Source organism: Podarcis cretensis, assembly GCF_951804945.1.
Source record: "Podarcis cretensis genome assembly, chromosome: 1".
NCBI classification, from domain to species: domain Eukaryota; kingdom Metazoa; phylum Chordata; class Lepidosauria; order Squamata; family Lacertidae; genus Podarcis; species Podarcis cretensis.
The window spans coordinates 123,332,511-123,344,750 of record NC_137170.1 but is presented as its reverse complement, the minus strand read 5'-3'; the positions used below and the strand labels follow the sequence as shown (position 1 = coordinate 123,344,750).

Here is a 12,240-nt window from a genome sequence, read left to right as displayed (position 1 = left end):
CAGAGAGACTAACTGGTTCAAAGTTACCCAGTGAGCTTCATGTGGATTTGAACTGTGGTCTCCCAGGTCTTAGTCTAACACTGTAGCCACACCAAGACACTTAGGTTGGAATGACCGCTCCCCACATCAAATGGGGGGCGCTTTTTGCATGGTCGCGCACAGCCCCCCCCCCGATCCTACGCAGCTCCCTAAAATACAACCTGGCATTCCCCCCACACTGGATACCTGGAGGTTCCCACCTAACCTCAGACAGTTAACCAATCCTGGCGCGGGGGGGGGCGTTGCCAGGGGAGTCGGCCAGGTAGGGTGGAACCGCCCTGCCCACACAATAGAGGGTGGAACTCACCTGGGAGTCCTCAGTCAGCTCCAGAGCTTCTCCCACCCTGCCCTCCCTCAGTTATGCCTTCTTTTGCAGGTTAATCTCTTCTCCACAGGTACGCAGGCGCTGCTACGTCACTGGTTGCTGTTAAAGGACTGGGAAGGAATTTCCCTGCATTGGCAGGTTTTGCCTTCCCCGTAGCAAAATAATAATAATAATACCCCGCCCATCTGGCTGGGTTTCCCCAGCCACTCTGGGCGGCTTCCAACAAAACACTAAAATACAATAACCTATTAAACATTAAAAGCTTCCCTAAACAGGGCTGCCTTCAGATGTCTTCTAAAAGTTTGGAAGTTATTTTTCTCTTTGACATCTGGTGGAAGGGTGTCCCACAGGGTGGGCGCCACTACCGAGAAGGCCCTCTGCCTGGTTCCCTGTAACTTGGCTTCTCGCAGTGAGGGAACCACCAGAAGGCCCTCAGCGGTGGACCTCAGTGTCCGGGCAGAACGATGGAGGTGGAGACGCTCCTTCAGGTATACTGGACCGAGGCTGTTTAGGGCTTTAAAGGTCAGCACCAACATTTTGAATTGTGCTCGGAAACGTACTGGGAGCCAGTGTAGGTCTTTCAAGACCAGTGTTAAATGGTCCTGAAGGCCACTCCCAGTCACCAGTCTAGCTGCCGCATTCTGGATTAGTTGTAGTTTCCGGGTCACCTTCAAAGGTAGCCCCACATAGAGTGCATTGCAGTAGCCCAAGCGAGAGATAACTAGAGCATGCACCACTCTGGCGAGACAGTCTGCGGGCAGGTAGGGTCTCAGCCTGCGTACCAGATATAGAGCTGATAAACAGCTGTCCTGGACACAGAATTGACCTGCGCCTCCATGGCGTCACAACTTTGACGGTTTCAGGCCTTGGGTGGAATCCTTTAGTCTATCTTCCCTAAATGGGGGTGGGGCATGAAGCGGTGACCCATGCCTCCACTGCGGCAGCGATACCAAGGTTCCCCGTTAAAGGGGTTGTTTTGAGGGGTGTCATTGGCCATACGCCAATAGGTTGTCAGTGGTCTCCCCTGCGTTGAGGTGAAACGGGGGGGCGGGCTCTCTCTGCTTAAACATACGTTTTCCAGAGTCAGCCCAATCCCCACACATTTTGGATAACCCTGATGTTCCCCAGATCCCTGGCTGGGGACTGGGAGGGATAAACGCCCAATGCCTAAGCCAAGGTCTCCCTACATCTGAATCTTTAATAAAGTTGCCCATTTTAATCCCATAACACATTGTCATGAGTCATTATTCCACTAGGGATTGGGGGGGGGTGTCTCTGCTTGTCCACACAATTAGTCTTTTGCCAGCCAAATAGCCAATGCCCCAAACAGCAACCTAGTACCTAATCCTCTCCCTCTCCCCACAACCTCCCCATAACCTCTAGTGAGGTCATCACATGGTCATCAAAATGCAAATCTCCCCATCCTTACTCCACATAACTGGGTGCCACTAGTGGTTGAGTTGTATGATTAGAGGTCACAAGGGAGATGTTAGATATTATAGGGGAAAGAAGATGTGAGGATATCAAGCCAAATATGGGGATGTTGCTGTTGGCAGCTCCTTGTCTACAATAACATCTCGTTCCAGTCTTTAGGAACTGGAATGTAGCAAACAAAATTATTATAGCCGTGTTACTTTTGTGAAGTCATACAACTCTAACCAATTAGGTGCCAGTTTCCAAACTGGCTGTGACCAGCAGCTAGTTTCTTTGTCTAGAAACATAAGAAGCTGCCTTATACTAAGTCAGACCCTTGGTCTATCTAGATCCTCATTGCCAACACAGACTGGCAGCATCTCACCAGGGTTTCAGGTAAGGGTGCTTCCAAACCCTACGGGGAGCGTTTGCATGCAAAGCACCACGACTGAGTTGCAGCCCTTTAGCATCGCGCAAAGATGTATTAGCTTATATTATGTGATGAACTGAAAGGACTACTTAAACCTACTCAAGAATCAGGGCTTTCCCCGCCTACCCCTGTTGGAACTCAGTGGAACTCAGTTCTGGCACTTCTCAGATGGGCACCATTGTCATTATAAGAGAGTTTATGGTGAGTTCTGGCACCTCTTTTTCTAGAAAAATAGCACTGTCAAGAAATGTATCCCCAAGGATGTGCTTTATGGGGAGCTGGCTTCAGGTACCAGGCCTGTTGGCAGACCAACTTTGCATTACAAAGATGTTTGCAAATGTGACATGAAACCTGGCAACATCAACCCCACCATCTGGGAATTCCTTGCAGATGACCAAAGTGCCTGGAGATAGACAGGTCACATATCCCCAGCAGTAACCAGAGGGAAAATGACTACCAGGGGAGCGCAGAGAGAAGAAACACCATAGTTCATCTGCAGCAGCACAATCAGACACCTTCATCTTCTCCAGCTGCAACAAAACACGTTTCTACAGCCACAGCAGGCGCTGTAATTCTCCAGCGGTTTGACTTCTCCTCCGATGGCGCACTTTTCCACTGTCCTCCGAGAAAGACAGATGCCAGCACTTAAACCTACGCAAGAAATGCTTTGGAGGAGTTCATCTCTATACTGAATAAGGCTACCACTTAAAACCCACCTTTATGTGAAGAGAACTATGATGTTTCAGTAAGTGGACCAATATTGGCAAGGCTCCTTCATCTACTACATTGTCTTGACTGACTGGATTGTTTATGTTAGCTTCACCTGAAGGTCCAACAAGTCAGTCAGAGAGCCCCACATAAGGAGCACAGGAAAAATTGAAAAGATAATCAGAAAATGTAATGTCAGTACAAGCAAACCTCATATTTGTAACTATTCTGTGTTCTTAACTCTTTAGACAAGAACATGTTCCAAACGGCTACCTCAGAATGTGGAAGACCTGGAAAATTTCTGTGCCGTTTGGTGGGATTTCATTTCTTATGTCGAATTCAGACATATGAAACCCTGGCCTCATCCATTCTTCCCCTTTGTCCAGCCACTTTCACTTGGGAAAACCTGCTCTTTACCGCTGAATCAGAACAAATGTCAATCAGGTTTTCCCGGGAATTGCTGTTTGCTCTGATTTGGCAGTAAAGAGCAGGTTTTCCTGGGAAAAGCAGAAAAACGCCCAGACCTGTGCTTTTAGGACAAGTGAAGTGTAAACGAGCCCCCTCTTCCTCCAAAAAATAGCAAAATTTGGCTTTCATTGTGTGTTTTGCTGCTTTTATTTTTCTACATTATCTGCTCCCTACATATTTGGAAAATGCAAAATGGGCAAACAGTTACTCTGTACTTGTTTGTTTGCATTTTTGGATTCTGGCTGTAACTCTGACTTGTTTGTTTGCATTTTTGATTTTACATTAATGAAAAATAACAATGAAATAAGATAAAAATAAAATGTGGGCTTTATAGAGTTTAGGTCCAGATGTGAGGTGTGTGTTCGCAGATAATTCTATTTTTGCCCTGAACAGATAAGGACCAAAAGGAGACATGGAAGGAGACTTCCTTCTCTAAGTTGGTGATTCAGTGTCAATTAAGCCTGAATTATGTGGTTGCCAATGAAAGCAATTCAAGGTAGCCTCTTGCTGGCTGTTTGTGTGTATTGGCCCATAGATAGCAACTAGGTTAGAGAGTGATGTTTCATAAAGCTCACACATCTGCATAGTCATGCAGTAGAAAGAGGCTCTATGCCTGCTCACCAACATTGTCCTTATGAAAACTTGGGGCACAAGCCAAATGCAGGTCACCAGCCATGGACTGGCTGACTAGGCCTTCTAGGTAGTTAACACTAGGAAGTCAGTTTTATTTTGTCTCCATTTCCAGTTTCCCCCATCTTAAATTCAGTTCACCACATTTCCACATCTGCTTGTGATTAGGGGGAAAAAAGTCCTCATGAAAATTCATCAGCAATCTAGTGCGAATTTCTTTGGCCAATATACACATTTTAATGCAACTTTGCCTAATATGCACATTTTTTGCCACCCACTTGACCCTGTTATTTTTGCATGCTGTTTTCACAAATATATGCATTTTTATGCAGACTAGTAAAAATGCATTTTTGTACCCATCACCTGGCTGGAGAACTGCATTGCAAAATTCAGAGAAGTGTGAATTTAGAAGGATCTCTGTGTTCACGTTCACCTACTGTTGCGAAAAATTGAGAATTGGGTAGGTTTGTCTTCTAATGTGAACTGAATCAAATTTCTCCCCCATCCCTACTTGACAAACTCTTCTTGCAATTACAGACTGGCAAAACCAGGAGATTTATCAAGGCCCTGGTCAAATACCACACGCGCCTTTTGTTAATGGAAAAGACTACTTATATCACTAAAAATGTATTAGGGGTTATATCCGATGACAGTCCTACTTAGAGTAGGTCCACTGAAGTTAATTAACATGACTAGCGTAGGCCCATTAAAGTTCAGTGGGTGTAGTCTGAGAAGAACTTAGTTGTATACAACCCAGCTTCCAAAGTTCTTGCATTGTTCTAAACTGCTTGATTATTTTTAACTGTTATAATAAAAAACTGCTCCCTTTCCCTTATGGGGTATTCCAGAGCCTGCACAGAGTCCTTAAGTGAGTTCCCTATCAGTAGGAGGAAACAAGAGGCCAACCAGAGTATATTTGAGAAGCAAAGCGGCTAGTAAGCCCCAAATGGGGGATTGTTATGAGAATTTTAAGGTCTCAAATATAGAATAAATATTCATAAATGCACACATATCTAAATATATGAACCATGTGTCTGAAATAGTGGGAGAGCATTCCTGAAGCCATTTTGACTCTCCCAATGACCTCAAATATTCCTCTGCAGTAAGGGAGGCAAATGGGGAAAGCTAATTGTCGTTTTGCTTGCAAATCCTGTCTTAAGGATGTAGTTGTGTATGAATAGGGTGAGCCTGTGACCTGGAGTCAGGAACTAAATTATTAACCATCACAAAAGAATGGCCAGACTGCCCAGGTAATGCAATCAGTGACCATGATCAGGTATCCTGGCAGAAAGGATTTCTGCTATAGACCACCTCCTTCTGTGATTTCTACTGTAGACCGCCTCCTTCTGTGATGTATGTATGATGTTTTTGGAGGTAGTCTTGGGCTACAGGGTGGGCAATTTCAATAGTCTATATAAGGGTTTGTGCACCATTGTTCAGAGTTCTCCTCCCTCCTGTGTGTGGTGAGTGGGGACCCTGTTGCAACAGTTTAGTTTTCCTTCAATAAATATCAGGCTTACTAGCCGCTTTGCTTCTCAGATATGCTCTGATTGGCCTCTGTTGTTTGCTCCTACCGATAGGGAACCTACAAGGACTCTATACGGACTCTGGAATACCCCATAAGGGAAAGGGAGCAGTCTTTTCTTATAACATAACCTAAGTACAACAGAAAAGGAACTACAAACCAATACAAATGGTCCCCAAGGCTCTGATGACACTGAGCAATGTGCCCTCTGCTATCCTTCCACTCCTTAGCAGCCGAACCAAAGGGGAAATTCCGTTCCCTTCGCAGATCTGGTTCTGGTGAATTTCGCTCTCCTTGCTAAGAGCTATGACGGCTTCACCTCCTTCCAAAACAACCACAGCAACACACATTTAGCAACCTTCAGCCCCATGCCCAGTTTTTCTTTCAGAAATGTAACGGAAAAGGTTGATGTCATGTCAGGGAACTGCCATTGGCTCAGAGGCGAGAATTAGAAGGGCAGTTGTGTTACAGGGAGCTTCCGGAAATCTTGTGAAGCAGTTCCTCCTCCGGGGAGGAGGAAAGACCAACCTCCAGGGGGGAAGAGGTGCAAGGACCAGAGGATGCTGGTGGGAGCCTTAACACCGCTTCTGGGCAAGCCGGTCAGGAGGAAAACATGCCCTTGCCATTGCCCATCCTGCGCAGTAGTCTGAGGCGCAAAGAGGGGAGGAGACAGTTGGGGGTAACGAAACTCTTATGTTGGGGGTGGTCCAAAAAAAGACCACTCCCGGATTCTGCTAGCGATTGAGCCAGACATGAACTTTGGGGCTCTTCACTGTAAATAGTTTGCACCAAAATAAAGCCTGTAAAACACAGGTTGGAGTCCTGCCTGGTTACTCTCGAGCAACCACAACAGCCACCTGACAGTTGACTTACCAACACACTGCATTTTATCAGAGGGTGACAGCAGCATATCGATAATAAGGTTGTATCCAATCTGTTCTGCCATGTATTTCTGCTGCTTCAAGGTTTGCCCTGCCAGGGCCCAAAGTGTGGCAGCACCTTGTTCTTTAACTTTCAGGTGAAAAGCCTGCAGATTGGGCAAAATAATAATGAAAAAATGTTCCTGGTTATATTTCAAAGCGTTAACGTCTGAGAGGATGTAATCCCAAGCAGACTTCACCATCAATAAGCTCCACTGAACTCAGAAGGACCAAGCTACAAAGTTATCCAGTGAGGTCAGATAACAGCCTACTCAGCTGCTCTACAAATCCCAGAGAAAAGATGGGAAAATACTTGCCTTCAGGAGCTTTAAAAGGAATTTGGTCACAGACTTGGATAGAAATCTCATTTGGATGTTAGTGTTCCTTTCAGCCAGTGCCTCAATCGCCATTGCTCCTTTCACTTGGACACCGATTTTCCTTCCTCTGAGAAGTTCAACTAGAGGGGCAATGACTTGCGCATCAGCAATGGCGTTCTGCATTCTAAAATTCCCTCGAGCAAGTTCTGCAATCGCTGCCGAAGCCACGGCCAGCAGCACATCTTTATGCAGAAAAAGATCACGAAACAGTAAGAGCCAGCCACGTGTAAGACCACAGCAAATAACAGCCCTGTTACTGTTTTCGCTGTTATTATTTTACGTTTCATTTGCAGATCAGAGATTTGATGCAGTAATAAATGTCTAGTATTCTGTTACCTAAGACAATGTTTGTTAAGCAATACTGCAGGGATGGGGGAGTTCTCATCGGTCCCAACCAGATAGGCCAATGGTAAGGGATGATGGGAGTTGTAGTCTGACAGCATATGGAAGGTCACAGGTTCCTTATCCCTGCAATATAGGCTCTCAACCGAGCCAGTAAATCCATAATCCATGTCCATGTGTAACCCAAACTTGCTACTTGGGCCTCACCCCTCCTTGATTTGCCCCCTCCACTAAAAAGCAGCCTCTCTAAGAAGTTTTATCTCTGTGTTCAGGGCATAGCTGTCAACTGTCCCTTGTTTGGCGGGAAACTCCCTTATCCCAGCGCCTTGTCCCGCTGCTGTCCCGGATTGATGATGTCCCTTAAATTTCCCGGGTTTCATGCTTGCCCAGCTTGGGGTCCTCTGCCTTGAGAGAGAGCGAGAGAGAGAGAGAGCGCACGAGCTGCCGCGTCTCTGTCTCTCCCTTTTCCCCCTCAGGGGCGCGTCGTAAGGAGACGGGTGGTGGTGGGCGGGCAGGCAGCCCCCCTCTTGCGAGACTTCGGCCGCGCTGCCAGGGGAAGCCAGAGGCGACAGCGGTGGCTGAGGAGTCGGCCTGAGGGAGGAGGAAGAGGAGGGGATGGGGAGGGATGCAGAAGGGCGGCGCTTCAGCGGCCGTGGCAGCGCCGCAACCTCCTCATGCCGGGCTCATGGGCGGCATGGGAGAGAGTCTCTCTCCCTCCCTCTTGGGTGGGGAAGGGCAGATGGAACTCATAAGCTAAGCAAAATCCCTTATTTTGGCTGCTGATCCCTTATTTTCGAGGCTGCTGGTCCGTTATTTTCAAATCTGTAAGTTGACAGCTATGGCTCAGGGGCAGACCTTGGTAATACGCCGCCCTGTGCAAGGCCATTCACCAGCTTAAGCTGGGCTTTAGAAAAGAGGCACAAGGTTATGGCATGGTCCTAGGGCCCTCCTCCCACCTTTCCTAAGTCCGGTAAGAACTTGTCCAGCTTTGGGAAGGAGGCAAGAAGAGGAAGAAGAGGAGGAGGAGGTGGTGTTTGGACTTGATACCCCACCTTTCACTCCTCTTAAGGAATAACTCCCCAAAGCGGCTAACAATCTCCTTTCCATTCCTTCCCCACCACAAACACTCTGTGAGGTGAGTGAGGCTGAGAGACTTCAGAGAAGTGTGACTAGCCCAAGGTCGCCCAGCAGCTTCATGTGGAGGAGCAGGGAAGCGAACCTGGTTCACCAGATTACGAGTCTACCGCTCTTAACCACTACACTACGCTGGCTCACAGGAGGATTCTAGGACCCTGCCAGAGCCTTCACACCTCCTTCCCAAAGCCAGGCAAGCATTTAGCAGGCTTTGAGAAGGCACCCTTCTCAACTGAACACCTGGTGTGACTGCACCAATTGGACTTCCCTAAATCTGCCCCTGCTGCACCCCCAGTATCCACTCCTTGCAGCTTAGATGGTCTGTTGCCCTCCTCCAAAAAGGGGGCCCAGGAGAATGTGCACTGTGCCCACTCCCCTGTGTATGGATAGCAGTACTTGTGATTCTGCATTTTGTTCCTTTGCTCTACCTGAATCCGACTGCAAGAAGTTGACAAGTGGCTCGATGCCCCTGGCATCTTTTACTTTCAACTGGTTCTCATGGTTGTTAATGCACATCACTCGAATGCAATTTATTACATTCACAAGCAGGTCTTCTATGTTGTACTGCAACAGATTGACAAGCGCAGGAATTCCGCCCTGCAGGAAAAAGAAAGAAAGAAAAGCAGTGTCGAAGAAAGCAGCAAGATCCATTCAGTCACATATATCAAACTGTTGATAGTGCAGACACAACTTTTGTTCTCTGTTCATCAGAAGCCAACTTTGAGAATGTTCCCTCTTTATCTAGCCACAATTAGTAAATACATCTTCACCCCCTCTTAAGGCTAACCAGTACTTCTCTTAACCTGGGATCTGAATCTCTTGGCTTGACGTGGGTTCTTAATCCTGGGTTTAGGAACAGAGGAGACTGGTGCTCATAGGGGCTGGTAGGGCAGAAGGCAGGGAATACAGCAAAATGTGGAGCCAGAGCCAGAAACAGGCAGAGCCAACTAATTCTGGTTTTGACCCCATTCCCCCTACTGAATTCTACAAAGGCAACACTGAGGAGGAAGAGGCTGACAACCCAGTGCTTAGCGAGCCACACACAGTAAGTAAGGGGCCAGAGAGTATGGTGGTGGCTCACGGCAGAATGTCGGAATAGCTTCCACCACTGAGGAGAACTCTAGTTACTTGTCAGGAATGAGCCAGCTCCAAGCGAAGGTTTGCAGCCAACTGCAGAAAGCAACCAGGAACAGAGGGGCTTAGATGTTAGTCAGGCAGGGAAGAGCCGGCAGCTGCAGACCGGCTCTTCCTGACCTTGATGAGCAGGCTGATAAGGCTCGCAGGAAGTACAAATAGGCGCGAAAAGACTCAGAGTTGCAGAACAGGAAGAGGTTGGAGCTGATCCACTAAGTCTGAAGAGTCAGCGAATGGGAGGGCTGCTACATAGGAAGCAACACAAGAGACTTAAGGGTCATGAGTTCAATATCTTCTGTCAACGCCGGAAGAAGTCTTCAGAAGGGTCATCTTGCGTAATGATGCCAGAGGCTTTCTCAGAGCTGTCCGAAGCTATCTGTTTGTTTTTGCAATAAATCCTCCTTTTTAATTACCTACGCTTACTGTGTTATCAAGTTGGGAACCTGGACTCCTGACATTACTATTAGGAACCTTAAGCACAATTAAGATTAGTTTCAGTGTACCTAGATGATCCTCAGGGTCCCTTACAGGTCTACAGTTCTACGATTCAAAGGAAGAAAGTAAAAGCACACCTGAAGTAAAAGCAAATACATTTTATTATTATTATAGTACATTTTAAAAAGGAGGGAATGAAAGACAATACTAAGGTTGTTTTTTTTAGGGTTAGGCTTACCTGTTCAGCGATTATAACCTGATTGTTATCCAACTGGGCAATATCATATAAAAGGACAGCACAACGGGAAAGCAATTCAGGTTCATGAGTTGCCAGTAGCTTAATTAATACTGTGATGCCTCCTGCTTCTACAAAAGCTTTGGCGATGGACTCGTGGATTGAGATGTTACTCAGAACTCCCACAGTGATGCACTCCAGGTAGATGATGCCACTTTTTAACAAGTTGATTAACGAGGGTATGGTACCTGTGGTGCAGAGTGCAAACGAAGAATCAGTTAAAGTTTTCTTTCACAAACACAACACCCTGTGAATCACTTGAAAGTTTCTGACTTGTTTAGAAGAGAATAGAAGAATCTGTATGTGTTGGCAGGGGAGGGATGTATGAAAGTTTACAAAAGCCCTACTTGTGCATGTAACCCTACACGTGAGCAAGACAGGGTAGGATTGAGAGCATTATGCTCCTTCCACCCCTAACCGTATCATCCTTCTCGCTCTCAAACCCATGGAGGTTTCCTGCTCAATGGAAAATCCAAAAAGGCTTTAAATCATGTGGGGACCCCTCACATTCTTTCACATGTGGTAGACTTGTAAAAGGGTAAAAGAGTATTGGGAAATAATCCATAATGAATTGAAAAAAATGTTTAAAATAACTTTTCCAAAAACAAACAAACATCCAGAATCCTTTTTGTTGGGGATAATTCAGATAGAAATTCCCAGGTGTCAGAAAAGTTTGTTTATGTATGCCACTACTGCGGCCCATGTTTCGTTAGCCCAAAAATGGAAAACGAGTGAGGTCCCAACTAAAGAATAATGGCAACTTAAACTGATAGAATATGCGTAGCTTGAGGACCTAACTCATAGAATAAGAGAACAAAAAGAACATACATTTAAAGAAGACTGGAAAATGTTTATTGAATATATGGAGGAAAATTGTGCACACTTGAAAACGTTGGCAGCATTACGATAAATTCAACAGTGTAAACGAGTTTTGATAGATGTAACAATGGAATACTGAATGGTTTAGTTTATGCAGGGATTTACAATATACAAAATGAACCATGGAAAGTCATTGACATTTTAAGGTTATTTAAATGAATATTATAAATGGTAAAACAGAAAATTTAAATGTATCTATCTATCTATCTATCTATCTATCTATCTATCTATCTATCTCACGTGGGGACCATTCTCAAGTACAAGAGGCCTCCTGGTTCCCACCATCTTCCTCCCAAGCTTGGAGGGTGATGTGGAGTTCACTGCACTCATAGGATTGGGTATGTGGTTGGCATTGCATTTTTTGGAGGGTGGGGTTGCTTGGAATGGGGTTGCCTTGTTCCTCATTATCTCTGGATCAATGGCTGAAGGATTACAGAAGTTACAGCATGGCCTTATGCTGAGAGAGTGCAGAGATTAGTGCAGAATTCATGGGTTTGAGAAGGAAGCTTAGAAAGCAAGGTGTATTGAGATTTCCTGCCTGTGCCAACAAACATAACTGGTTTTACTAACACGCATAAACCAACTACTTCAGGTATCCTGATTTTTGTAAATGAGCTCACAATATTATTTAAGATGGTGAGTTTATTTATTTACATAAGGCATGACTTGTCTTCCTACAGGGTGCTTGAGGCAATTTATAGCAAAACTAAAAAAATACTGAAACTTAAATATTAAAATATCATTTTAAAGATGCCATTTTATTTATATATTTTTAAGGTTTGATTTATATTTTTCAAGTTTATACATTTCATTAATTTTACAATCAATTTAACATTTTGAAAATTGACTTCCTTCCCCTTCTTTCTGCGGTTCCTTAAAATTTTTTTTAAAAAAATATCTTCTGCATATCCAAATTCATTTAAGTTGCTCATTTAATTATCTACTGTAAATATATACTCTTGTGAAACTGCAGGTAATTACAACAATCCTGCTAATGCTTTTATCTGTTTGCAATTTATCTGTAAATATTCAATAAACCATTTCCAGTCTTTTATAAAAAGTTTGTAATCTTGATTTCTTATTCTTCCGGTAAGTTTCGCCATTTCTGCATATTCCGTAAGTTTTTGTATCCATTCTTCCTTTACTGGGACTCTTGCTTCTTTCCTCTTTTGGGCCAGTAACATTC

General features: G+C 45.1%; 1 protein-coding gene across 4 annotated transcripts in view; it reads right to left on the bottom strand.

The window, feature by feature from the left end:
• Nucleotides 1–12,240, bottom strand: part of ANKAR (ankyrin and armadillo repeat containing) — a 52,621-nt gene that overhangs the window by 13,453 nt on the left and 26,928 nt on the right. For all 4 annotated transcript variants that reach the window (XM_079975864.1, XM_079975861.1, XM_079975863.1 and 1 more), the window contains 6 exons: nucleotides 10,119–10,363; nucleotides 8,740–8,908; nucleotides 6,776–7,017; nucleotides 6,412–6,565; nucleotides 5,699–5,860; nucleotides 2,924–3,030 (listed from right to left, as the gene is read on the bottom strand). In XM_079975864.1, the coding sequence (XP_079831990.1) occupies nucleotides 2,924–3,030; nucleotides 5,699–5,860; nucleotides 6,412–6,565; nucleotides 6,776–7,017; nucleotides 8,740–8,908; nucleotides 10,119–10,363 (1,079 nt within the window). The remainder of the gene's footprint in view (nucleotides 1–2,923; nucleotides 3,031–5,698; nucleotides 5,861–6,411; nucleotides 6,566–6,775; nucleotides 7,018–8,739; nucleotides 8,909–10,118; nucleotides 10,364–12,240) is intronic.